Source organism: Pezoporus wallicus, unplaced genomic scaffold (assembly GCF_028554395.1).
Source record: "Pezoporus wallicus isolate ANWC-B61680 ecotype Strahan unplaced genomic scaffold, APGP_CSIRO_Pwel_v1 contig_12477, whole genome shotgun sequence".
NCBI lineage: Eukaryota > Metazoa > Chordata > Aves > Psittaciformes > Psittacidae > Pezoporus > Pezoporus wallicus.
This window is the reverse complement of record NW_026638222.1, coordinates 42,596-65,951: the sequence shown is the minus strand read 5'-3', so window position 1 is coordinate 65,951 and position 23,356 is coordinate 42,596. Positions and strand designations below refer to the sequence as shown.

The 23,356-nt window shown below is 65.4% G+C and overlaps 3 protein-coding genes across 4 annotated transcripts; 1 reads left to right on the top strand and 2 right to left on the bottom strand.

Moving 5' to 3' along the window:
• Positions 1–360: 360 nt before the first annotated feature.
• RHBG (Rh family B glycoprotein) lies at positions 361–4,174 on the bottom strand. The gene is made up of 8 exons (XM_057409961.1): positions 3,986–4,174; positions 2,561–2,747; positions 2,159–2,309; positions 1,903–2,050; positions 1,475–1,641; positions 1,181–1,318; positions 952–1,085; positions 361–544 (listed from the first exon to the last, which is right to left on the bottom strand). The coding sequence occupies exons 1-8, from the start codon at positions 4,164–4,166 to the stop codon at positions 361–363; spliced, it is 1,290 nt and encodes a 429-aa protein (XP_057265944.1). The 5' UTR covers positions 4,167–4,174.
• A 1,360-nt stretch (positions 4,175–5,534) lies between these two features.
• HAPLN2 (hyaluronan and proteoglycan link protein 2) lies at positions 5,535–9,091 on the top strand. The gene is made up of 6 exons (XM_057409968.1): positions 5,535–5,669; positions 5,884–5,997; positions 6,987–7,337; positions 8,061–8,177; positions 8,266–8,451; positions 8,771–9,091. The coding sequence occupies exons 2-6, from the start codon at positions 5,910–5,912 to the stop codon at positions 9,052–9,054; spliced, it is 1,026 nt and encodes a 341-aa protein (XP_057265951.1). The 5' UTR covers positions 5,535–5,669; positions 5,884–5,909; the 3' UTR covers positions 9,055–9,091.
• Positions 9,092–9,998: 907 nt separating this feature from the next.
• BCAN (brevican) lies at positions 9,999–22,510 on the bottom strand. 2 transcript variants are annotated; one of them, XM_057409986.1, is made up of 15 exons: positions 22,258–22,510; positions 18,276–18,371; positions 17,760–18,152; positions 17,486–17,660; positions 17,267–17,394; positions 16,422–16,715; positions 15,222–15,464; positions 14,370–14,531; positions 13,767–14,207; positions 11,980–12,087; positions 11,648–11,806; positions 11,013–11,095; positions 10,589–10,733; positions 10,222–10,404; positions 9,999–10,124 (listed from the first exon to the last, which is right to left on the bottom strand). In XM_057409986.1, the coding sequence occupies exons 1-15, from the start codon at positions 22,265–22,267 to the stop codon at positions 10,099–10,101; spliced, it is 2,646 nt and encodes an 881-aa protein (XP_057265969.1). In that variant the 5' UTR covers positions 22,268–22,510; the 3' UTR covers positions 9,999–10,098. The 2 variants fall into 2 exon arrangements, with proteins under 2 accessions (XP_057265969.1, XP_057265970.1); XM_057409987.1 differs by having other exon boundaries at positions 13,767–14,198; positions 22,258–22,509.
• Between the last annotated feature and the right edge of the window lie 846 nt (positions 22,511–23,356).

The window sequence follows — 23,356 nt, the reverse complement described above, 5'->3', positions numbered from 1 at the left end:
ACCTCATTAGACCAAGGTGCTGGTGCCCGGCTCCTTTCCGCGCTCACATCCCTCCTCATCCACCTGCACCGAGGAGAGGCACGGAGGGAAAGGGGCCCTGCTCTGAGCAGCCCAGGACGGGACGGGAGGGACCTGGGGGATGCTTCACGAAGCTCCCGCACCCCGGATGCTGCTGCAACCCCCCCGCAGGACCCCGTCCTCCCCCCGCTTTACCTCCGTGCCCTGCAGGTACCGGTTGGCCGCGGCGCTTCTCAGCCCTTTCATCCGCAGGACGGCTCCTGAGGATGCCGAAAGCCGCGCTCCTGAGCCCGGCGGGGAGCGGCCCCGGCCCGGCTCCTCTGCCCGGGCTTGCTCTGACATCTAGCGGCAGCACCGAGCGCAGCCCCGGGGCCCCCTCCCCGGCCCCCCCAGGTACAACTCACCCGTGAGGCAGCCCCCGAGCGCGGCCAGCAGCAGCGAGAGCAGCAGGGCGCTGAGCTGGAGCAGAGCCTGCCCCGTGCGGGTCCGGCTGCCCCGGGCCAGCAGCGGGAACACGGGCTCCAGCCTGGGCACCAGGGAAGGGGGAATTGGGGAGCTGAGGGAGCGGGGCTGGGGCAGCCTGGAGAGGGGAAGGCTCCGGGGAGACCCCAGAGCAGGGCTGGAGCCTGGAGAGGGGCCTGGGACAAGGGATGGAGGGGCAGGACGAGGGGAAGGGCTTTAACCTGCCCGAGGGGGGATGGAGATGGGGTGTGAGGCAGAAGCTCTTCCCTGGGAGGGTGGTGGGACGCTGGGATGGGTTGGATGGAGAAGGTTTGGATGCCCCATCCCTGGCAGTGCTCAAGGCCAGGTCGGAGCACCCTGCTCCAGTGGAAGGTGTCCCAGCCCGTGGGGTGGGAGCTGGAGCAGCTTTCAGGTCCTTTCAGACACAACCCATCCCATGATCTGGTTCTCTGCTGTCCTGGCCCTCCTCACCTGCCACCATAGGCATCTGCAGTGGCCAGTGCTGCCAGCAGCGTGCCCAGCAAGGCGCCCAGCACCCCGGGCAGCCCATGGACGTTGTGAACCCCACACGTGTCCTGGATTTTGAGCCTGGAACACAGGAAGGGCTGCGGAGAGCACAGAGAAGAGCCGGGACTCAGCTGGGGGGGTGCTGGGTCCCTGCCCTGGCACCGGTGTCCTGGGTGCTCCCAAGGCTGCTCACCGTGAGGAACCTGAAGCCAAGCGGAGGGATGAGACCAGCCAGGAAGCCTGCGATGAGCGCCCCGAAGGGGGTGACCAGCATCTCCCCAGCCATGCCCATCACGGCCACAGCAGCCACGGCGGCATCCTGGATCTGAACCTGATGGAGCAGGATGCGGGCAGGGGAATGGATTGTGGAGGACATCAGCGTGGGGCTGGGGGGATTTGAGCCTTCCTGGGGCTTCAAACTTGGGGAAGCCTAAGGGGTGAATACGCCCGTGTGCCCTGGGTGTGTTCATGCTCATGGAGGACCCACCATGCGCAGGGTGCTCTGCTTGTAGAGGACAGGCGAGAGGACGAAGGTGGCCATGGTGCTCGCTGCCATCGAGAGGTAGGTGTTGAGCACTGCCCAGGGCTCAGCGCTGCCATGGGCAGTGGTGGCGGAGGTGAAGCCGGGCCAGAAGATCCACAGGGAGATGGTTCCTGTGAGCAAGGGGAAGAAGCAGGTTTGGACGCTGCGGTTGATGCAGGCTTCTCGCCGGCGTCAAGAGATGCGAGCGGCCTCAGCTCGCAGCATGGGAGCTTCAGGCTGGCCAACGGGGCACAGCTTGGTCCTGGAGAGGGTGATGCAGCCCCAGGGAGGGGGAGAGCCTCTGCCCTTGCTGGTTTGCAGGACTCTCGCTCAAAGCCACGCTGTCCTCATGGTCCTGCCACCGCCACGTGCTCCGAGCTCGAGCTCCGTACCGACCACGACGAAGACGTCCGGCTGGTGCCCCGTGTCCTGCTGCTCTTCCCGCTGCTCGCCATGGGGCTGGCGCAGGAGCCGGGATACCAGCAAGCCAAAGTAAGCTCCGAAGGCGTGGACGGTGACGGAGCCGCCGCTGTCGCTCACCTGCTGAGCACAGCAAGCACCGTGCAGGAAGGGGGATTGGCTCCATAGGCAAGGCAGGGCTTGTCCCTTTAGGCAAGGCAGGGCTTGTCCCCATAGGCAGTGACTCACCCCCAGGAGGCTGAGCAGGGTGTACTCATTGAGGGTGAAGAGGGTGACTCCCAGCAGGGTCAGCAGCAGCGTCTGCACTGGATTCACCCTTCCCAACACAGCTCCGGTGGAGATGAGGGCGGCTGCAGCTCCAAAGTCAGCACGGACCATGCTGGGAAGCACAAGGAGGAAGATGTGGGGCTGGGGGGGGGGGGGGGAGCTGAGCCCACAGCATAGCGCCCGCATCCCACTGCTCCAAGGGGCAGCGCGAGCCTTGCGGTGCTGATGACAAAGTGGTACCCAGCGCCCACGGAAACCCTCCTCATCCTGCTCCGGAGCAGAGCTCGAGCTGCACAGAGGAGGGAGCTCGTGTGCCAGGGCTGGAGCAGGGATGCTGGAGGAACCGGGACACAGCAGGCTCACCTCTGAGCTCCCAGGTGGATCTTGCCATTCCGGAACTGGTGCAGGAAGCCCTGGAGCAGCAGAGCCCATTGGATGGCAAAGGCCACCACCAGGATGCTGATGGCCGCGCTGCCCGGTCCATAACGGCTGAGGAAGGCCACCAGGAACCCAAAGCCGAGGAGAGTTTGGATGTGGGCATCCCGGAACCCTGGAGGAGGAGAGGCAGAGGGATGGGGCTGGAGGCAGCAGGGTCCGTCCCCATGAAGGGGTTCAGGCACCCCCTGTTCTAACAGGCGTTGGGGACCCGAAGGCTTCAGCTGAGCCCCTCAGGTTGGGCTGGTGGGGGGGTAAAGCTGTCCCCTGGCACCCTTTGCAGTGGCTCTGGGTCACCTCCATCACAACGGGCTCCCCCTGCAGCCCCGAGACCTCTTGGGGTGTCTGAGAGCCATCAGCACCTCATTGCAGCAGGGTGAAGGTGGGGCAGCTCCCCCCTGCACCCCCTTCCCACGCTGCCCCTCGCACCCAGCCCCAGCAGCTGCTGGTGCAAAGGGGGGAGCCTGCTTCTGCCTTGGGCTTCCATGCCCTTTGCACCCCTGGGCTCTGCTGGGAGCTCTGTCCCATCCCTGCCCTGTGCCGGAGCCGTGAGTCACTGTGTGGGGTGGGGAGAAACCGGGGGAACCTGCCTGGTCCTGTTCCTGTTCCTGCCCCTGCCCCTGCTCCTGCCCCTGCTCCTGCTCCTGCCCCTGATCTTGTTCCTTCTCCTGCTCCTGCCCCTGCTCCTGCTCCTGCCCTTGCTCCTCCTCCTGTTCCTGATCCTGATCCTGATCCTGATCCTGTTCCTGCCCCTGCCCCTGCCCATGCTCCTCCTCCTGTTCCTGCTCCTGATCTTGTTCCTTCCCCTGCCTCTGCCCCTGCTCCTGCTCCTGTTCCTGTTCCTGCCCCTGCTCCTCCCCCTGCTCTTCCCCATTCCCCTCCCTCGGTACCTCTCCAACCCTTTCCTCAGAAAGCCGGGATCAGCCCCTCATTCCCCAGCTCAGGGTGAGCTGTGCAGGAGGATGCTCCTGGTGGGCTGGACCAAAGGAGCCAAATCCTCTGCGAAAGGAGGGGTTGGGCACTGCAAAATCCAGCACGTCCATGGGATGCTCGGCTGCCCCATCCCTGGCAGTGCTCAAGGCCAGGTTGGACACAGGGGCTTGGAGCAAGCTGCTCCAGCGGAAGGGGTTGGAGCTGGCGGAGCTTTAAGCTCCCTTCCCACCCAAACCATCCCATGACCCTATGAAACCTCCCCGGTTTGAGCCTGGCTTTGTCCCACGTGCAGGAATCCCTTGCAATGTGCCTGCTTCCCCCCCGCAAACCCCGACCCCACCTGGATGGGATGCGCCGGCCCCACAGCCCTGGAGCCCGCTGCAGAGCTGGGGCAGAGGGAGCCGGGGCCGGGGTACTCACGGGGGGGCTGCGATCCCCAATCCTGGATCCTGCGGCTGCAGTTGAGGGGCTGGGAGCAGAGCCCGGGGCCGCTCTCGGGGCTGAAGCGCACAAAGGCAGCGAAGAGGAGGATGGTGAAGGTTTGGAGGAGGAAGCAGAGCCCGGAGAGCCGGAGCCTGGAGGTGGCGCCGGGCTCGGCCATGGTGTGGGGCAGGACCCCCCCCCCCCCCCCAGATCCAGAGGAAGAGGAACGGGGCTGGGGCCTCAAACCCCGCCTGTGATTGCGGCTGCCGGGCCCTGCCCTGCCCCGGTGCTTCCCACGCCTGGAGCTGCCGACACGGAAACCCCGGCACCGGGTGCGCCCCATCCGGACGCTGAGCCGGGGGCTGCCGGGGCTGGGTGCGAGGGGCGGCGTGGGGAGGGGGTGCAGGGGGGAGCTGTGCCTGGGGGTGCCCCAGGGCTCAGCCTTGCCGAGGTCGGGCATGGGGGGAGCAGGGGGGTTCGGGGTGGGATGGGGGAGATGGAGGCTGGGAAGGGCCTCGGGTGCCCCCTTGCCACAGCGCCAGGCCAAGGGGGGAGCTCAGAGGAGCGGCGTGGGGCTGGGGTCGTGCCCTGACGCCAACGGGATGGGGAACGGGAATGAGTCACTCCTGGAGGGCTGGGGCAGGAGCCTCCGCTCGTGGTGGTGCCGTGGGGCTGGGACCCAGCATCCTCCAGCCAAGGAGCCCTGAACAGATCCATCAGGATCTGCTCTCGCAGCCGTGGGCATGGGAATGGGGATGGAGGGGTTGGGAGCTGGGAGGAGGGGGCCGGGAAGCAGCGCACCCCGCACTGCTGCTCCCCGGGCCGTGGTGAAGCCGGGGTCACTGGGTCCCTTGGTGCTGGGGACAGACGCTGCTTGTCTTGTGTGTCCTCGGAGGAGAGCTTCCTCCAGCCCTGGAGATGGATCCTGGCGGAGGGAGGGGATAAGGGAGCCCAGAACACAGCCCCCATTGTGCACCCGGGTCCTCTTCCCGGCAGCATCCCGGCCACAAGATGAGGATGGGGAAGCCTCTCGGATGCCTCTTGTCAGGGCTGGTGGGGAGCAGGAGTGCTGGGACCCCCCTTCCGCATCCCATGGGAGCTCCACAGGATGGGAGCAGCATCCCCCCTATCAGAGACTTGCCACATGAATGCCCACAGCCCTGATTCCTGCAGGAGCAGGCAGCACCCTCCGGCCCTGGGTGCTGGTGCTGAGGGGAGGCTTTGCCAGTCCCAGGGGTGCTGGAGCCCGGGGTGGTGCTGGCATTCCCGGTGCTGTGGCCGGCACATAAAGGGATGTTTGTTACCCGGGCGCGCTGTGTTTTGCCGAGCAGAACAATACAGAGAAAGATGCTCACAATGGGAAATTGTGCTTCCTCCTCCCCTGCGTCCCTCGGGGAGGTGTTGGAGGGGGGGGGAAACCGGACAAGAAAGTGGGAAGAGACGGAGACAGGTCCAGGAGCGCGGGCACGGCCATGGGGCCGCAGGGGCACCGCGCTGCAGGGGCACTGCCCACGCCGGGGTGGTGAGGGGGCACCCATCCCTGCGTCCCTGCGTCCTCTTTTCCCTCTTGACCTTCGCAGAGCCCTCAGCCCCACCATGGGGCAGCTGTGACGGAGCGGGGCCGCGGCAGGACGGGCGCTGGATGGGAACGGCGGCTTCCCAAAGGACACGGCTGGGGACGGTAAGAGGGGATGGATAGAGGGGGTTGGCACATCCTGCGTCCCCTTGGCACAGTAAATGTGGGTGAGACCCCAATGGAGAAGCAGGACCTTGCCCTTGGCCTTGCTGAACTCCATGGGGTTCGCACAGTCCCAGCTCTCCAGCATGTCCTGGGTCCCAATCCTTCCCTCTGGCTTTATCGACCACCTCATCCCCGGCCGCTGTGCTCCCCCCAGGCACCGTCCTGCCCCCAGCTCTGAGGATGCCCCAGCTTCTCCTGCTCAGCTCCCTCTGGCTCTTGGTGGTACCCCCAGCATTGAGCATCTTCCAGAGTTCAACTGGGACCCCGGGTATGGAGCTGAGGGGCACTGCTGGTTGGGGTCAGGGCTAGAGGAGGGAGGTGGTGGTGGGGAGGGGGGGTCCAGCCAAGGGCAGGGGCTGATCTGTGCAAAGAGGTGGGGAAGGAGGCAGGATGGGTGATGGAAACCAATCTGGAGATGCCAATGAGAGCTGGAGGGTGGTGGATGGTGATGGAAACCAGGCTGGAGATGCCAATGAGGGTGGTGGATGGGTGACGGAAACCAGGCTGGAGATGCCAATGAGGGTTGGAGGGTGATGGAAACCAGACTGGAGGTGCCAATGAGGGTTGGAGGGTGATGGAAACCAGTCTGGAGGTGCCAATGAGAGCTGGAGGGTGGTGGATGGTGATGGAAACCAGGCTGGAGATGCCAATGAGGGTTGGAGGGTGATGGAAACCAGGCTGGAGATGCCAATGAGGGTTGGAGGGTGATGGAAACCAGGCTGGAGATGCCAATGAGGGTTGGAGGGTGGTGGATGGTGGTGGAAACCAGGGTGGATATGCTGATGAGGGATGCAGGGTGATGGATGGTGATGGAAACCAGTCTGAAGATGCCAATGAGGGTTGGAGGGTAGTGGATGGTGATGGAAACCAGTCTGAAGATGCCAATGAGGGTTGGAGGGTGGTGGATGGTGATGGAAACCAGTCTGAAGATGCCAATGAGGGTTGGAGGGTGGTGGATGGTGATGGAAACCAGTCTGAAGATGCCAATGAGGGTTGGAGGGTATTGGATGGTGATGGAAACCAGTCTGAAGATGCCAATGAGTGTTGGAGGGTGGTGGATGGTGATGGAAACCAGTCTGAAGATGCCAATGAGGGTTGGAGGGTGGTGGATGGTGATGGAAACCAGGCTGGATATGCTGATGAGGGATGCAGGGTGATGGATGGTGATGGAAACCAGTCCGGAGAAGCCAGTGAGGGCTGGAGGGTGGTGGGACAGCATCGGAGCTCTCTAGTGACCCCGTGGCGGGTGCCCCGCAGCCCCCCCCCAGCTGCAGTACCTGCTGGAGCCCCTGCACAGCGCGGTGCACACGCGGCGCGGCGCCACGGCCACGCTGCCCTGCGTCCTGCGGGCGCTGCCCCGCAACTACCGCGTCAAGTGGAGCAAGGTGGAGCCGGCCAACTACGGCGAGAGCGTCATCATCATCACCAACGGGCTCTACCACAGGAACTACGGGCCCCTGAGCCCCCGCGTGCGCCTGCGCCACAGCCACCGCTACGACGCCTCGCTGACCATCAGCCGCGTGGCGCTGGAGGACGAGGGCCGGTACCGCTGCCAGCTCGTCAATGGGCTGGAGGACGAGAGCGTCTCGCTCACGCTGCACCTCGAGGGTGAGGATGGGCTCGTCCCCTGCGTGCCTGGGCTGGATTGGGCCGTGGCTGGGTGCTTGGGTGCGCAGCGAAGCCCCATCGCCCAGCACTGAGTCTTTGGGGATGCTAAAGCAAAGGGGTTTTAGGGGAGCAGCTCCTCCACATGGAATCCCAGACTGGGTTGGGTTGGAAAGGACCTTGAGATCATCCAGTTCCGACCCCCTGGCACGGGCAGGGACACCTTCCATTAGAGCAGGGTGCTCCAAGCCCCTGTGTCCAGCCTGGCCTTGAGCACTGCACGGATGGGGCAGCCACAGCTTCTCTGGGCACCCTGTGCCAGCGCCTCAGCACCCTCATGGTAAAGGGCTTCTGCCTAAGATCCCTGGTTCAGTCTGAACCCATCACCCCTTCTCCTATGGCTCCAGTCCCTGATGAAGGTCCCTCTCCAGCATCCTTGTAGCCCCCCTTCAGACACTGGAAGCTGCTCTGAGGTCTCCCCCAGAACCTTCTCTTCTCCAGGCTGAGCAGCCCCAATGTTCTCAGCCTGGCTCCTATAGGAGCTGCTCCAGCCCCTGCTCATCCGGATGTGACCCAACAGCTCCGTGTCCTGGTTCTGGGGCCACCAGAGCTGCACCCAGTGCTGCAAGGGGGCCTCCCAGAGCAGAGCAGAGGGGCAGGATCCCCTCCAGGCCCCACTGCCCTCGCTCTGAGGGGGGGTTTCAACCTCTGCCCCTGTCCCCCCAGGCATCGTCTTCCCCTACCAGCCCAGCAGCGGGCGCTACAAACTGAACTACCAGGATGCGAAACGAGCCTGCGAGCAGCAGGACTCCCGCCTCGCCACCTACCAGCAGCTCTACAAAGGTGAAGCATCCCCGAAACCCCCTTCACCCGCCCCAAAACGCTCCTCCCTGGGCACTGGGACGGTGCTGAGCCGCCTCGCACCCTGCAGCCTGGACGGAGGGGCTGGATTGGTGCAACGCTGGCTGGGTCCTCGATGGGACCGTCCATTACCCCATCATCAACTCGCGGGAGCCGTGCGGCGGCCGCCTCCTCCTGCCCGGGGTCCGCAGCTATGGGGCCAGAGACAAGCAGAAGGACCGGTTCGATGCTTTCTGCTTCACTTCTGCTCTGCAAGGTAGTGCTGGGGTCCCCTGTCCCTCCCATCTCACCCCAGTGCCCACCTAGGCCTGCACTGTAGAATGGGTTGGGTTGGAAGGGACCTTAAAGCTCATCTAAAGCCACAGAGAGGGACCCCTTCCATCAGAGCAGGGTGCTCCAAGCCCCTGTGTCCAGCCTGCCCTTGCGCACTCCCAGGGATGGGGCAGCCGCAGCTTCCCACCACCCTCACAGGGAAGAGCTCCTGCCTAAGGTGCAGGAGGTATGAGGGATGGGGCCGTGCATCCCACCACCGGTGGTGCCTCCTTCACTTGCCACGTTCCCCCCTCCATCCCCAGGCCACGTCTACTTCATCCGGGGCCACCTGAACTTCAGGGAGGCGGCGCAAGCGTGCCGCGACCACGGGGCCGCCATGGCCAAAGTGGGGCAGCTCTACTCCGCATGGAAGTTCTCCCAGCTGGACCGCTGCGATGGAGGGTGGCTGGAGGACGGCAGCGTGAGGTTCCCCATCACCACCCCCCGCCAGCGCTGCGGGGGGCTCCCGCATCCCGGTGTCCACAGCTTCGGCTTCCCCAGCAAGGACCGGCGCATCTACGGCACCTACTGCTTCGTGGAGGAGTAGGAGCGCCGGGAGGAGAGGTGGGAATGCGGTGGGATAGCAGCCCCCGGGGGGCAGGGCATGAAGCAGGGGTCTCCTGGTGATTTCGGGTGGTTCCTACATCCCCTGATGGAGCAATAGGGCTGGGTTTGGGCGCTTGGTGCATCCTCCGATGGAGCTGCTCGCTGGCTGCTCAGGGCTTGCTGGAGAAGCCAAACCCATTGCTGGGCTAGGAAGGGGGTCTCATCCAGCACCCTTTCCCCCAACCCCAGTGCATCCCTCACCCTGTCCTCCCTTCCCACAGCCAGGAGGAATCTGGAGGGGTTGGCATTACCCTGTGTGACTAATGGAGTTTCACCCGCTCGATTAATAAAGCACTTAAAGCTGTATGGCAAAGCCACGCTCCCGCCTGGCTGCTGCCTCTGGGAGAGGGGAATTTGGTGAGGATTTTCCACCTCCATCAGGGGACGACGCTGTCCCAGGGGTTATCGCTGCTCCTGGCACCACACTCCGGGGCTTGCTGAGTTCTGCTGCTATAAAGAGCTATAAAAAGCACCGGAGTTGGCGTGGTACAGGGGGAAAAACCGTGTGGGGCGATGCCAGCATCCCTCAGCATCCGAGCCCACACGTCCCAAGTGTTTGCTGCTCACAGCATCCCACATTGGGCTTTGCCTCCCTGTTTGCGTGGTCCCTGGGGACATCGCTGTGGGGAAGAGCTCAACCACCACAGGATCCCATCCACGAGGGTGTCACAGGATGAGGCCCCTTGGGCCAGAGGTGGGAGAAAGCTGGTGGTGACACCGGCACGTCGGTGCCAGCCTTTGCCCCTGGTCCCCACCTCTGTTGTGCCCCCAGGAACAAACCAAACCCTCGTTCCCGTTTCGGGTCGCGGTCGGGTCCTTTCCAGGGGATCTTTAGTTATGGGGGTTTCTTTGTGCAGATACAAAACCAAGGAGGAGGGGAGCCCCGTTTGTGCCACGCTGGCTCCGCGCCGCTGTCCCAGCGCCATCCCCATCCGCACCAGTGCCAGGGCCCCGCGAGGTGGCGGCTTCATCCCCGGGGTCCCTCTCAGTCATCGGGGGGCTGAGCCAGGCCTGGGGAGTTGGGGGGGGGGGACACGGAACACATTGATGTGAATGGGGAGCCCCGAAGGCAGTCGCTGGGCGGAGTGGGGGGGAGCGCGGAGCTCACCGGGCCGGCAGAGGAGCTGCGGCGGGTCCCATGTCCCGTCCTCCCGGCACCGGAGCAGGGGCGAGCGGCGCGGCAGGAAGCCGGGGCGGCAGCGGTACCGCGCCGTGGAGCCGATCTCGTAGCGCTGCTTTGGTTTGCCGAAGGCGCGGGCGTTGCTGATGGCGGGGGGCGGCCCGCACTGCACTGTGTGTGTATGGGGGGGGGGCAACCAGGGATGGGCACCCCCAAACCACAGCAAACAGCCCCCAAACGAGCCAAGCAGCCCAAGGGGCTGGTTCCGCACCGCAGCCACGGTGGGAAAGCCCCGCTCTGGGGGTGCAGCCCCCCCCCCAGCCCAGTGCGAGGGAACAGGGGGGGCACGGCTTACCCAGCCCCATTTTGCACGTGTAGGAGAGGTGGTAGTTGCAGGGCACGTCGCTCCACTGGCCCCCGTCGTGCCACACGATGACCACGCAGTTCTCCCCACTGAGGAAGTAGCTGTCGGGCTGCCCGTGATGCCAGTTCTCATAGAGCTGGGGGGCACAGAAGGGTTGGAGGGGGGGCCTCACCAGCACCCCCAACCTGTCCATGACACCCCTGTTAGGAGCGAGGTGGCAGCTCCATGCCCCTTGGCACGGCCTTGGGGTCCATCCAGGCACCCCTGAGGATGCTCTTGGGGAATCAAAGCCTGGTCCCAGTGCTGGACCCACCCCACAGACACCTTCCCAAGCGATGGAGGAGGAGGAGGAGGATGGGGAAGGATGATGAGGTGCCGGGGGAGGGGGGCACATGGCATCTGGCCCCCCACTTACCAAGGGGCTCCCGTCGGACCACTGGAAATCCCCCTCTATGGTCCGGTCATTCAAGCCGATCCACTGGTATTCTCTGTACTGGTCTGGGGGGGCAGGAGGGTATTGAGCGAGGTACAGCCAAGACAACACACACACACCCAGCACCAGCCGTCAGGACGGGGCTCAAGGAAGCTGGAGGCTGAATATGGGGAGATTTGGGGTCTGGGGGTGAGGGGGGGCAGTGCTGGGACGCTTGGGGACATGGGGACAAGGCCGGACGGGAGGTGGCGGCAGAGCCCCGTGTGCCCAGGACCCTGCTGGTCCCTGCCTGTCCCTGCCTGCTCCTGCCTGTCCATGCTGAGCTTTAAGGTCCCTTCTAACCCAAACCAGTCTGCGATTCTATGATTCTGTGTGTGTCTCCCCATCCATCCACCCATCCTCCATCAGCCAAGTGAACATCTAACCACACTCTGGGCAATCCATCACATCAGCTGCTTCCTTTACCCTTCATTTCCTCTGCCTTCCCCAGCCTGGCTCCCTTTGCTCTCCCTTGGCTCTCCTTTAGCTTCAAGGTTTCAATCTCTGAAGCCCAGCACTGAGGGATGCCGAGGGCCCCATGGGCAGGGCTCAGGATGGGGATGCGGTGGGGTCCGTACCGTTGATGAAGTCCTGCTCCTCAGGGGTCAGGATGGTGGCCAGGTGTCCCCCGTAATGCCTGCACTGTCCCTCTGCGTCCTCCCAGCTCCTCCGGGTGGAGAAGTGCTTGTAGCAGGCTCCCTGGAAGCTGTCCCAGCCGGGGCTGCACTGCCTCAGTGCTGAGCCGCAGTGGGGAGCGAGGAGGGGAGAAAGGAGAGGGTCAGGGTGATGGAGCCCCACTCGGCAGCAAGCAGAGACCCCCAAACCCCTCAGTTCCCCACATTTACGTGTCCAGGCTCAGCAGGACCTGGGCAGGGGCCTGGCACATCCATGGTGGGTCCTGGGCACTCACGTCTTTCGCAGCTGGTGCCTCCGTAGCCGGGCAGGCAGAGGCAGGAGACGGGGCCATCGTCCTCCGTGCAGGTCCCTCCGTTCAGGCAGGGGTTGGGGATGCAGCCACCTGCAAGGCACACGCAGCTTCCTCACCTCCAGCTCCCCACACGTCCCTGCTCTGGCTATGGAGGCACCAAGGCTCGGCACATGGAGAGCCTGGAGCCACCCCACGCTGCCCTTGGTCCATGGATGCGGCTGGCTTGGAGCCGGCTGGACCTGGGGCTTTGGCCTCCCCCCAGGGCACGGGGACGTGAGCTGGATGCTCTCATCCTCCACAGCAGGAGCTCGGGGCTGTGCCAGCCCCTGGCCTGCTCCAGCCACCCGGGGATGGCTCCTGCTTCCCCCTGCAGTGACGCAGCACATGTGCCTTGGGAAGGGACCGTGCAAAGGAGGAACCCTCGGGCACAGCCCGTCCCTCTCGCCTGTCCCTCTTGTCACCTTCAGCCTGGCCAGGGCTGATCTCATGTCCCCAGCAGCCCGTTACGGTCATTAAAGCTCCCGGGGCACATCGTGTGCTCCTAGCCCCGGCTCAAGAGCGTGATTAAGGGGCTGCAGCGGCGCCAGTGGAGCAGAGACTCAAAGTCCTTGACGCCCTCAGCCTGATGATGCCCCATTTCACCGTCCTTGGCTCGGTGCTTGGAGCCGTGCTGAGGGTGATGCTTCCACCCTCACCCACCCGCAGGCACCGCCACCTCCCCGCAGGGTGCCTCAGGACGCTCAGCTCATGCCCAGCATGGGGCAGGATGAGTTACGTGGGGCTCTAACACCCCACGGATGGCTCTTTGCGAGCATCTCTCCTAGCCAGGGCGAAGGCGCCCCGTCCCCTGAGGTCTGGCCTCCCACCATGGAGCACCATCCATGCCACGGGACCTGCATGGTCCCATGGGATGAGCAGGAAAAGAGCCTGGCACTGAAGCAGGGAGCATCCCAGAGCGGGGACCTGAGTGGGTGACACCCGCCTGTGGCCATTCATGCGCCCACTGCTCACCCACCTCAGCCCCCATGGGTGGGGGGCCACACACAGGACTGGGATGGGGGGGCTGCAGCAATCTCAGGGTGCTCTGCAGGAATCCCCCCCCCGCTCACACCATGCAGCTCCCTCCACCCAGCGAGGGTGCAAAGCAGCCGGGTCCCCCTCCATCAATCACCCCCCCCCAGGGACCCGCGGATGGGGGGATTAGTGCGTCAGTGGGGAGGCCGCGGGCGCGAGGACGAAGGGAAGAGCAAGCCGAGGTGCTTGTTCTAGAAAGCTTTTAATTCCCTTTATTAGTACCACGGTTAGTGAAGAGGAGGGCTCGGGGCCGCCTTTGGGGGGGGGGGTTATTCTGGGAGGGGGCTTCTCATGGAAAGAGTCATTAAAACACTTCACAGAAGTAGAAGAGGTTTAAAGTGCATGCGGAGCTCGGACCGATTTGTTTGACAAACGCGTGCTCCTCCAGAGCTGTGACCTTCCCGTACCCAGCTGAGGAGCACGGAGGGACGCGGAGGGACGGGCGGAGGGCAGCGCAGCGTGAAGGAAAGGTGCTGGCGGTCCCTATGGCCACAGCGCAGCCACCAGCGCTGCCCCCAGGGCCACGGCGGTGCCTTGGGGACCCGCGGCGCCCGCCCCGACGCTGGCCCGCTCGGTGGGGAGGACGGGCAGGGGCACCGCGGTGCTGGGCGCCGGGTCCCCTAATGGGGTCCCCACGGGGATCACCCCGGAGCTGCCGGTGTGGGGAGAGCTGAGGCCGTCCCTGCGGGTCCCACCTGGTTCTCCGGGCACGGCTGCAAGGAAACCCTCCACGGTTGCAGCGGAGGGAGCGGGCGGCTCCTCCTCCTCCTCCTCTTCCTCCTCCTCCTCCTCCTCTTCTGAAGATGCTGCAGGCGTCCCATGCTCAGTGCCCGGCGCAGCCTCCTCGCCTCCCATGGCTGTGGTGCTGCTGCCGCCGCCAGGCACCTCCGTGTGCCACGGGGTGACCACGGTCACCTCCGCCGCGGGGACGGTGCCCCCGTGCCCCGGGGCCACGGGCGATGGGAGCCACAGGGCCCCCGACGGCTCCTCTCCCTCCTCCTGCGGCCGCACGGGCGCCGCGGGCAGCGGGGACGCCCCGGGGCTCTCCACCACGTCCCCCGAGAGCTCCGCGTCTTCAGCAGCAGGGCCGGGGGTGCTCCCCCCGCCGGGGGGGGTCCCGCCGTGCTCTCCCCTCTCTGTCGAGGTGGCAGAAGCGGCGCTGGTCGGCGCTGGCCCCCGGTGCCCCGGTGCCCCGGTGCTGGCAGCGTGGGCTGAGCGCCCCACAGCATCCCGGGGGTGCTCGGGGCGACGCGTGGGGCTGGGCGGGCGGGGGAACCCCTCGGGAGGCTCTGGGTCACCTTCAGCAGCCCCCAGCACGGACGGGGCACCAGTGGGTCCCTCTGCGCCCACCCGGGGGGCTACGGAGAGCATCTGCACGGGGGTGGCTCCATCCTGCTCCACGGGCTGGCTGGGATCTCGCCCTTCAAACGTGCTGCCAGGGGGTGCTCCCTGCTCCTCCTCTGCAAAGGGCAAGGCAAAAGGTGGTGAGGGGCTGGCACCACGGAGCCGCAGCCAGAACCGAGGGGCCACGGGCACCGGCATCGCCCGCCGGTGCTGGGATCCGGCACGAAGATGCACGTGGAGACGGGAATGGCCCCGAGTCCCCGCGGTGTCCCCTCTGAACCAGCACAGAGGGAGCTTTGCCTTGGCCCCTGCCAAGCTTCGCGGCAGCAGGGGCCACGCTCAGCCCCTTACCCTGCGCCTCCTGTCCCTCCGGCCACCAGACCCTGCTCTTTGTGCTGCTAAACCACAGTCCTGCACCGACCCTGTGCCAAGGGAGGGACGGACCCATGTCCCCGCAGCCCTACACCAAGACACCGGTGCCCTTCCGTGGGTTGTCCCTCTGCGGGAGGGATGGGGACGGCTGGGGTGAGCCGGGCACCCATGGGTGCCTCTGAGCTCTCCTCGCAGTCCTGGTGCCTCCATCCCTGCGGCTCCTCTCTGCGCACCAGCCCTGGCACCACCATGGGATGGGTGCCCAACTGTCACCCCATCCTGCTCCATGTCCCCGTGTAGGACGAGCCCCCAGCTGCCCCTGTCACCCTCGCTGCTCCTCAGGGAATGGGCTCCCATTCCCACCACAGCTAAGAGGGACGCCTGCCTGAGGGGCGCCGGGGCCATGGGGAAGGGGGTGGCAGGGGTTGGGTGACCTGAGGACATGGAGGTATCTACTGGGGGGTGCCGGGCCCCTGTCCCTGGGGCGTCTTCGGGGGCCGGGCTCGGCTGCCCCAGATCATCGTCCATAAAGAAAGGGACGGCGTAAATAGCCCCTCGCGACTCAATCTCCACTTGCGCTTTGGGAAGCTGCAGCTCCTCCAGCTTTTCTGCCACTGTAACAATATCCTGGAGGCCCTCGGAGCTTCCTGGAGCCTCAGGGAAAGAGTTTGTCCCTTCTGTGGGCAGAAAGAAAGTGGGATATTACTGCCCTGGCCACGGGACAGCCGGGCACCCCGCTGCGGACCCAGCCAGGCAGCGGCTCCTCCTGCTTCTCCTGGTGCACAGCAGCATCCCAGCCCCGAGGGGGTCCTGCTCCTCACCCCCAGCCCAGCCCGGAGAGCGCAGGTGACCGTGGGGAGTTAGTGGGTTATGGGAACCGCGGGCTCATGGGACGGGTCCATCCTGCCTAACCCATGGGATTCCCTGCTGAGAGATGGGGAAACTGAGGCACGGGGATGCGCAGCATCCCCACGGCCCCGACGGGATGCACGGAGATGTGGGGCTGGGAAGGAGTGGAGGGGCGGCTCTTCCTCCCTCCATGCCTGTTTGCCCTGCCGGTCTCCAGCCTTCCTCATCCCCTCCTGGTTTATCCCCCCTGCCCTCCAGCACCACCTCATCGGCAGCTCAGCGCCGGTGCCCGAGTCCCGTTTCCTATTCACCACTGTGAGATGCTGCCTTGCAGGATGTGCCCAAGCTCCTGCAGTGCGCCCCTGGCCATGGGAATAACCATCCCGGAGCCACGCAGCTCACGCAGACCTGTCCTGTCGCGATATAGTGGTGAGGATGTGCAGGGCATCCCTACTCTGTCACGATAGAGCAGCATGCACTATTGAGACCATGCAGAGCATCTCTATCACCATATAGCAGCATGCACTGAGACCATGCAGAGCATCCCTCCTCTATCACAACATATCAGCACGCATGAGGCCCATGCAGGTTATCCCTATATACATCGGCATGCAACACAGACACCACGCAGGGCACCCCTATCCTACCACAGGAGGTCGATAGCACAAACCCACCCTTGCCCTAGCGCATCCCATCCGTGCGCACCTCCCAGCACCCTGCACCCAGCCAGGCGCCCGCATCCCTGCCTGGGTGCTTCCCAACACCTCTCTGCGCCCGCTCTTTACCTCGGAAGCAATAGGCATCGTATCTGCTCTGGGCATCGGGGAAGCCCGTCTGGTTGCGGAACTGGAAGATGGTTTTGACTCCGGGCAGGGCCCCCCCGCAGCGCTCCCGGGGGGTGACGATCGGGTACCGGACGCTGCCGTCCGCCAACCAGCCCGGGCTGCAGGCGTCCAGCCCCGCGCTCCACGCCGCGTAGAGCTGCCCGGGGCTGGCGAGCTCCGCGCCCCGCGCCCGGCACCGCGCATCGGCCTCCCGCAGCGTGAACCGCGCCGGGGCCGTCTCCAGAAAGATCTCCCCTGCGAAGAGAGGGAGGAGGCGGCGTCAGGGACCGAGCTCTGGAGGCTCCGCTGCGTCCCTGCCTCCCATAGGAACAGACCCGGAACGGGTGGGGTGGGACGGGGCTTAAAGCTCCTCCAGCTCCAACCCCTGCCACGGGCAGGGACCCCTTGCACCGGAGCAGGGTGCTCCAAGCAGCGTCCAACCTGGCCTTGAGCACTGCCAGGGATGGGGCATCCAAACCCCCTCCAACCCATCCCAGTTCCTCAGCACCCTCACAGGGAAGAGCTTCTGCCTAAGATCCAACCTGAACTTCACCTCTTTGTTTGAACCCATCACCCCTTGTGCTATCACTACAGCCCCGGATGCAGAGCCCCCTCTCGGCATCCAGCTCCCCAGCACATGCAAAGCACAGCATCCCCACACAACGCTGCACCCCAAGGCAGCTCACTCCGGCCCTGAGGGTAGTGATGGGCACCAGCGTGGGTTCACAACGGGTTAAGGGGGTGAGTTAGTGCGGCTGCAAAGCAGGGGAGGCCAGGAGATGGGGCGGTGGTGGCACTGCAGGTACCTGGGAGGTCCTCAGCGTAGCAGTACACATCATACATGTCCTCCGGGTCCACCACCCCATAGTTCCTCACCCCGGGGAAGCCGTTCATGTCTCCGTAACAGGCTTCACGGGGGGTGTGGATGGGATACCTGGCGAGGGACAGGGCAGGAAGGGCTGGTGACTTGCTGGGGGTCAAGGGGGGGGGAGTGCTGGGTGCGATGCTGAAGGGTTGGTGCCCACCTGACGGTCTGGTCCGAGATCCAGCCGGCATCACACTGCTCGTAGCCGCCGAGGTAGGCAGCATAGAGCTGCTCGGGGGTGGCGATGTGAGCCCCGATCTTGGCACAGGCTTCCCTTGCCTCGGCGAAGGTGTAGGCGTAACGCATGGAGCCCTCCCGGTAGTGAAACACCACCCCTGCGGGGGGACACGGGCTCCATGGGCACCCCGCATCCCGCTGCATCCGCTCGCCGCGGGCCCCGCTCCCGCACCCCACGGCTCCCTGCCCGCGGGTACCTTTGACTCTGAGGTCGAGGATGTCGTGGCCGTCCTCGATGCCGTGCTGCACGTCGCAGCGGTAGATGCCCGAGTCGTTGGGCCGCAGCTCGGTGAGCAGCAGGGAGGCGTTGGTGTAGCGCTGGTGGAAGATGGGCAGGGAGGCGCGGAGCCGGTAATCCTCGCTCACCTTCACCCGGTCCCCACGCGCTACCAGGATCTCCACCTCCCGGCCCTCCGAGATGAAGGTCCACTTGACCCGCGGGGTGCCCAGCACCGCACGGCGCCCGCCGCTGCTGCTGGTGGGCTGGGGGCCGAGGTAGGAGATGAGGCAGGGGATGGTGATGTCGCCCGCCAGCACAGCATCCAGGGCTGGCTGCCGTGGGATGGAGACCTGCAGAGCCTTGGGGTCCTCTGCGTGGGGAGAAGAGAGGAGCAGTGAATGGGACCAGCATGGGGTGACCCCCCGTCTACCTCCCACCCCAGGCCCCCACTGCAGGGCACGGAGCCAGGATGCGGCTCCCGGTGCGGGTTTACCTGCGGCATCTCCGGTGCCAAACACCTCCGGGACCACGGCGGGGGCAAACACCCAGAGCAGCAGCAGCAGTGGTAGGGCTGGGGCCATGCTCTGCCCTACAAGAGGAGGGGAGGAAAACCCATCACTTGTGAAGCGGAGAGGATGGGGCACCCCCCCCCAGCCCCTGTGTGTGGCGATGGGGTGATGCCGTGAGGTGTTGGGGCGCAGAGGGAGAGGGGGGCACCAGCCGTGGGGCAAGGGAAAAGAAGGCAATGGTTAACACGAGCAACCGGGACCATTGCCTGGGCACCACTGGGTCCCATCCAGCCCCACCAGCCTGGGGTCCCCTGGGGACAACAGAACCCAGCCTGGCCCCGCCAGCACGGAAAGTCTGAGCCCGAAGCCTGGCTGCGGAGGGCAGGAGGCGATGCCAGAGCCGGGGCCTTGCGTCCGCAGCGGGAAACCTCGGGATGCTTTGGGAGCAGGGGAGCCGCAGCCAGGGCCGCGGCGGGGACGTGCACCCGCGTGTGCGTGCGCCCGGGGACGTGTGCTCCGTGGGACGAAGGGGGCTGAGGTCAGCCTCGGAGCGGGGCGGGGGGGGGGGCACAGCCCCAGAGCACAAAGGGGCCAGGCAGGGAGGAGGGAAGGAGCGAGGGGGGGGGGAGGCTTCTCTTTGCCATTCAGCTCACGCCGGAGGTTCCCTGCGCGCAGGCTGGGAAAACCAGGGCCGACCAAAGCAGCTCTTATGTCCCAGCCTCTCCCAGGGCTGCCTGGCACAAAGGGCTGGGGACGGCGCTGAAAGGACGGCCCCGTGCTATAGCAGGGCTGTCACCGGCCCCCAGCCCTCCCCGGGGCACCGGGGGCATCACACGGGGGGTGCTGCAGCTTCCCAGGGCCTCTTGCAGCCCTGCAGAGAGGAGGGTGATGGGGGGATGCAGGAGATGCGCCTGCACCGGGAAGGGGAGCATCCCCCGGGGGCCCCTGGTCCCTCTGCACAGGCTCCATGGGGATGGGGGTCGGAGCCCCCGACACTCGCAGCAGCTTTTGAGCCCATGGGCTCTTTGTGCTGTGGGTTTCGGCAGCCTCAGAAGAAGGTTTGGCTCCTGCACAGCGCTCCCAGGGCCAGGTACAGGCTGCCAGGACCAGGCTGGCAGGAGGCCGGCCCCATCCCTGCATCCCTGCGCGAGCAGAGCGCCCGGAGCGCACCCGTGGGACCAGTGCACCAGGGAGGGGCTGGGAATGCAGCCCCTGGAACCACGCACCATGGATGCACAGCCCCTGGTACCCCCATGGAGGTGCAGCCCCAGCCCCAAGCACCGTGAGCATCACCCATCGTGTGGTGCCCACAGAGCCCGTTCCCAGCAGGAGCTCCCCATGGGCAGCCGGAGCCAAGCCAGGAGCTCTCTGTGCTCCCCATCATTTGCATTCAGCCCTAGAGCTCCGGAGCAGGGACAAACCCTCCCTCCTGGTGGCCCGGCTCCAGCGGGATCTGGCTGCTGGCCCCGGGTGCCCAAGCAGGGAAGTGCTTTCCCTTCCCGTTCCCAAGGCACCACCGTGGCCTGAGCCCCGGGCAGTGATGAAACCCTTCAGGAACAGGGCGAGAGGGTGCCTGCTCCCCTCATGCACCCATCCCTGGCTGGGATAAGGTGCTGGAGCACGGGGAATGGGACGTGGAGGGGGTTAAACCTCATCTCACGCTGCCCACGGGCAGTGCCTGAGGTCTCAGAGCCCCGTGACGGCAAAAGGCGCCGGGTTTGGGGTTTGGGGCTGGAATTTGTTGGGTTTGGTTTTTCTCTCCTTGCCACAAACGGAAAGTTTTCCAGCCCACACGCAGGGATGGAAAAGCCGGGAACAGGAGGGGGGAAAAGTGGCCAGGAAGGGGAGGCATGGTGGTGGCTCCATCATCTCCAAGAGCTCGGAGCTTGGGAGCTGCTGAAGACAGACTGAGACACAGGCATGCACGCAGGTGACATCCATCTCCAATGGGAAACCAGGTGGAAAATGGAGCTGGAGTTATTTTGGGATGGGAACGAGCTTCCTTGCTCCCCTGAGCTCGGCCCCGCTTTCAGAGGACACGATTCGAGGCTGCGGCTCCAGGCTGGGGGGAAGCGGGAGCTGCTGCCGGGGGACGGATGATCCCCGCTCCCTTCCCATATGGAAAGGGGCTTCCTCCTCCTCCACGACCCCTTCGTCCCCTTCCACACGCGGGCGGCTCCTCCCGGCGCACAAGGTGCCCGCAGCCCGCAGCGGAGCCGTGGCTTTCCAGGGATGCTCAGCTGCAGAATGAGTCAGCAGCAGCCACGGGCAGAGCTTGGCCACGCTCCAGCCTGGAGCAGGGAGCCCTTGTCCCCACGGCAAAGGGCTCCGGACACCCCGGCCCCATCCATGCACGCACCCGTCCCGACACGCACGTGGCTGCCTCTGGAGCCGCTCCCCCGCTGCAGCCGGGATCCAGCCCCATCGGGCTCGGAGGGGTCGGGAAGCGCCCTCAGCCTCTTGGCAGCAGCCGCTGGCAAAGCTTAAAAGGCCGGAAGCAGGTGGGGAGAACGGGGGGGTCCCTGCGGCTGCCAGAACCCCTCAGCCCCCCCCCCGATCCAGCAGGGAGAAAGGGGCTCCTTGTTGTAGGGCTGGGATGCAGCAGGGAGCGCACGGAGGGGTTGGGGTGGGAGCAGACCCCATAGGGACACATGGAGCAAACTCTCCCCTTGCTGCGGGGCTCCGGTGGGGAAACTGAGGCCGGAGCTGGGATAAGAGGAGTGCGGGGAGGAGGATGTGGGGTCCCACATCCCCGCATCACGGCTCGGATGCAGCCCCTCCGCACGCTCACGCAGCACCCTCGCTCCCAGCACGAGGGCTCCCAGTTTCCCCAGTCTAAACGCAGAAAGGCAGCCCTATAGCACCCCGGTCACCTCCAGGAGCTGGGAAGGCTCCGGGATGGGGCAGAGGGAGCTTTTCCCACCCCTCCGGCAGCCCAAAGGAAGAGCAACAGGTCCGGGGCTGGACTGAGCCAGGAGAAGTCCCCGTGATGGGAGAGGAGGCGGCTTCAGCCAAAAGCGGTCCCCGGAGGCGATGCTCAAGGGCAGCCCCTTCCTTCATCCCGGGGACAAAGCGGGATGTGCGGGAAGGAAAAGGGATTGCAGCAAAATGCCCCGGCCAGGGGCACCCCACCGGGGACCGGGGGGGGGGGGTCACTCCGGGGCTGCTCAGAGGGGAAAAGCCATGGAAATCCCACATGTTCCTATGATCCCCCCTGCACTGGGACACGGGCAGCGCTGGCGGACGGGGCCCGGAGAGCCGGTGGTGCCCTGCAGCCCTCCCAGCTCCTGGAGCGGGGCAGGTTTGCCCCATGGAAAACCTCCCCATGGAGCATCCGGGGCGGACTGGGGGGAGCCGGAGCCCCGGGGCTCTGTGCAAGCTCCTGCCCAGCTCCGTGCCTCAGTTTCCCTTTCCACCGCTCCCCTGACTGCAGCCTCCTTGGGACAAGGAGCCCGGGAGAGAAGGGGAAGGCTCCCCGTGATGGGGTACCCCAGATCCATGCTGGACCCCCCTTCCCCTCCATCAGCTCTCCCATGGGAGCAGCTGCTGAAACATCCCCCAGATTCCCACCATTCCCAACGGGACGAGCCGGGCAGCACCAAAGTCCTTTCCACATCCAACTTAGCAAGACCCTGCCTTTACTCCCTGCCTTGCTCCAGCACTGCAGGTACGAGCTGCTCCATTCAAAACCAGAGCGATGCTCTGAGGGGGACGGCGACAAGGGCAAACGGCCCCAAAGCGGGACCACGGGGACCACCACGTTCCAGCATCCTCCTGCCCTGCTACGGAGGATGCCCCGTGCCCGGTGCCTGCATCCCATGGGGAAAACCACGAGGGAAGCTCTCGGCATCCCCGCGCTGGATCATCTCTTCATCTCTCCTCTTACTCTCCCCCGGAGCAGAGGTGAAACGCGATAAGGGGACGAGGAGCTCCCTCCTCACGCCTCGGCCCTTCCCCGCATCCCACCTTGCTCCATGCACGGCGGCAGCTCCGTGGGGACCCTTCCTGATGGTGGCAGCGCCGGGGAGGGGTCCCGAGCCCCGAGGCCACGGTGAGGGGCTGAGCGGCGGCTTCTCCGGGGCAGCGCTGGCGGGAGGGCTGGGACCGAGCTCCACCAGGCATAAGTGCAGGCAGCGAGCAAAGCGGAGCCCTGTACGTGTGTGTGTGCGGCCGTGCCCTCGTCTCCTTTTCTTTTGCCTTCTTTTCCCTTCCCCTTTCCCTCCTCCTTTTATATTTATTCCTTCCCCTCATTAAAGGGGGGGGGGGGGGGAACAGGCGATGACCGTGTTGGCACCAGCGCCTTGTCCCTCCCCTTCCCTCTTTTCCCTCCCTTCCCTCCCTCCTGGCAGCAGGCAAACCCAGCACAAGATGCTGGGAGTGGAGGATGCTCAACCCTGGCACGCTGTTTAACCCAATGCAGCACAAGTGGAGGAGCAGCCGGCGCTGGATCCCAAGGACATGGCTGGAGAAGGGATCCCCCCCTCCGCTTCCACACAGCCGGGAATGCCCTTTGGATGCTGAATTCTACCACTTGGCAGCTCCAGCTGGATGAGGAGGGGGCGTGGGCAGGGGTCTTTGTCATGGAAAATCCCTTTTGGGAGTGGATGGAGGGACCCAGCCCCAAAAGGGTTGGGGGGAGAAGCCGGACCCGGGCTCCCGTGCCTCAGTTTACCCACCTGCAGCCGTGTCACGGGCACTTAACGCATCTTTAGGCTTGATGCCTCGCAGATTCCTCTTGAAGGGGCCCCGCGGGGGTGCGGAGTGCAGGTGAGGACCCTCGTTTAGGAGCAGGGCAGTGCCCATCGGCCAGCCTCAGGGCTGCGCTTCCGCGGAGCCGGCTCCCGCTGGGTGTGATGTGGAGCATCCTCTGGCTCCTGCCAGCTAATTGCAGGGTGAGTTTGCAGCAAACTGCAGCTCCTGAGCGGAATTCATCATTCCTCACCCCGGGAATTAATTACGGCGGCCTCGTGCTCGGTGCAGTGCGGGGGGGGGGAAGAGGGGGGATGCTCTGCCCTCCAGCGATAGGGATGTGCACTGGGATGTGGTACCCAGCTCTGCCCCCCCT

What these genes read in the sequence shown, in the direction of transcription:
- RHBG (XM_057409961.1), bottom strand. Translation starts at nt 4,166, where the DNA reads ATGGCCGAGCCCGGCGCCACCTCCAGGCTCCGGCTCTCCGGGCTCTGC. An exon ending in CCCTGCTCAGCCTCCTGGGG is followed by an intron (nt 2,051 to 2,158) that starts GTGAGTCACTGC and finishes TGTGCTCAGCAG; the next exon opens with GTGAGCGACAGCGGCGGCTC. An exon ending in GGACGTCTTCGTCGTGGTCG is followed by an intron (nt 1,642 to 1,902) that starts GTACGGAGCTCG and finishes CCTTGCTCACAG; the next exon opens with GAACCATCTCCCTGTGGATC.
- HAPLN2 (XM_057409968.1), top strand. Translation starts at nt 5,910, where the DNA reads ATGCCCCAGCTTCTCCTGCTCAGCTCCCTCTGGCTCTTGGTGGTACCC. An exon ending in GAGTTCAACTGGGACCCCGG is followed by an intron (nt 5,998 to 6,986) that starts GTATGGAGCTGA and finishes GGTGCCCCGCAG; the next exon opens with CCCCCCCCCAGCTGCAGTAC. An exon ending in CTACCAGCAGCTCTACAAAG is followed by an intron (nt 8,178 to 8,265) that starts GTGAAGCATCCC and finishes CGCACCCTGCAG; the next exon opens with CCTGGACGGAGGGGCTGGAT.
- BCAN (XM_057409986.1), bottom strand. An exon ending in CACGTGCAAAATGGGGCTGG is followed by an intron (nt 10,405 to 10,588) that starts GTAAGCCGTGCC and finishes ATACACACACAG; the next exon opens with TGCAGTGCGGGCCGCCCCCC. An exon ending in GCAGCTCCTCTGCCGGCCCG is followed by an intron (nt 10,125 to 10,221) that starts GTGAGCTCCGCG and finishes CCAACTCCCCAG; the next exon opens with GCCTGGCTCAGCCCCCCGAT.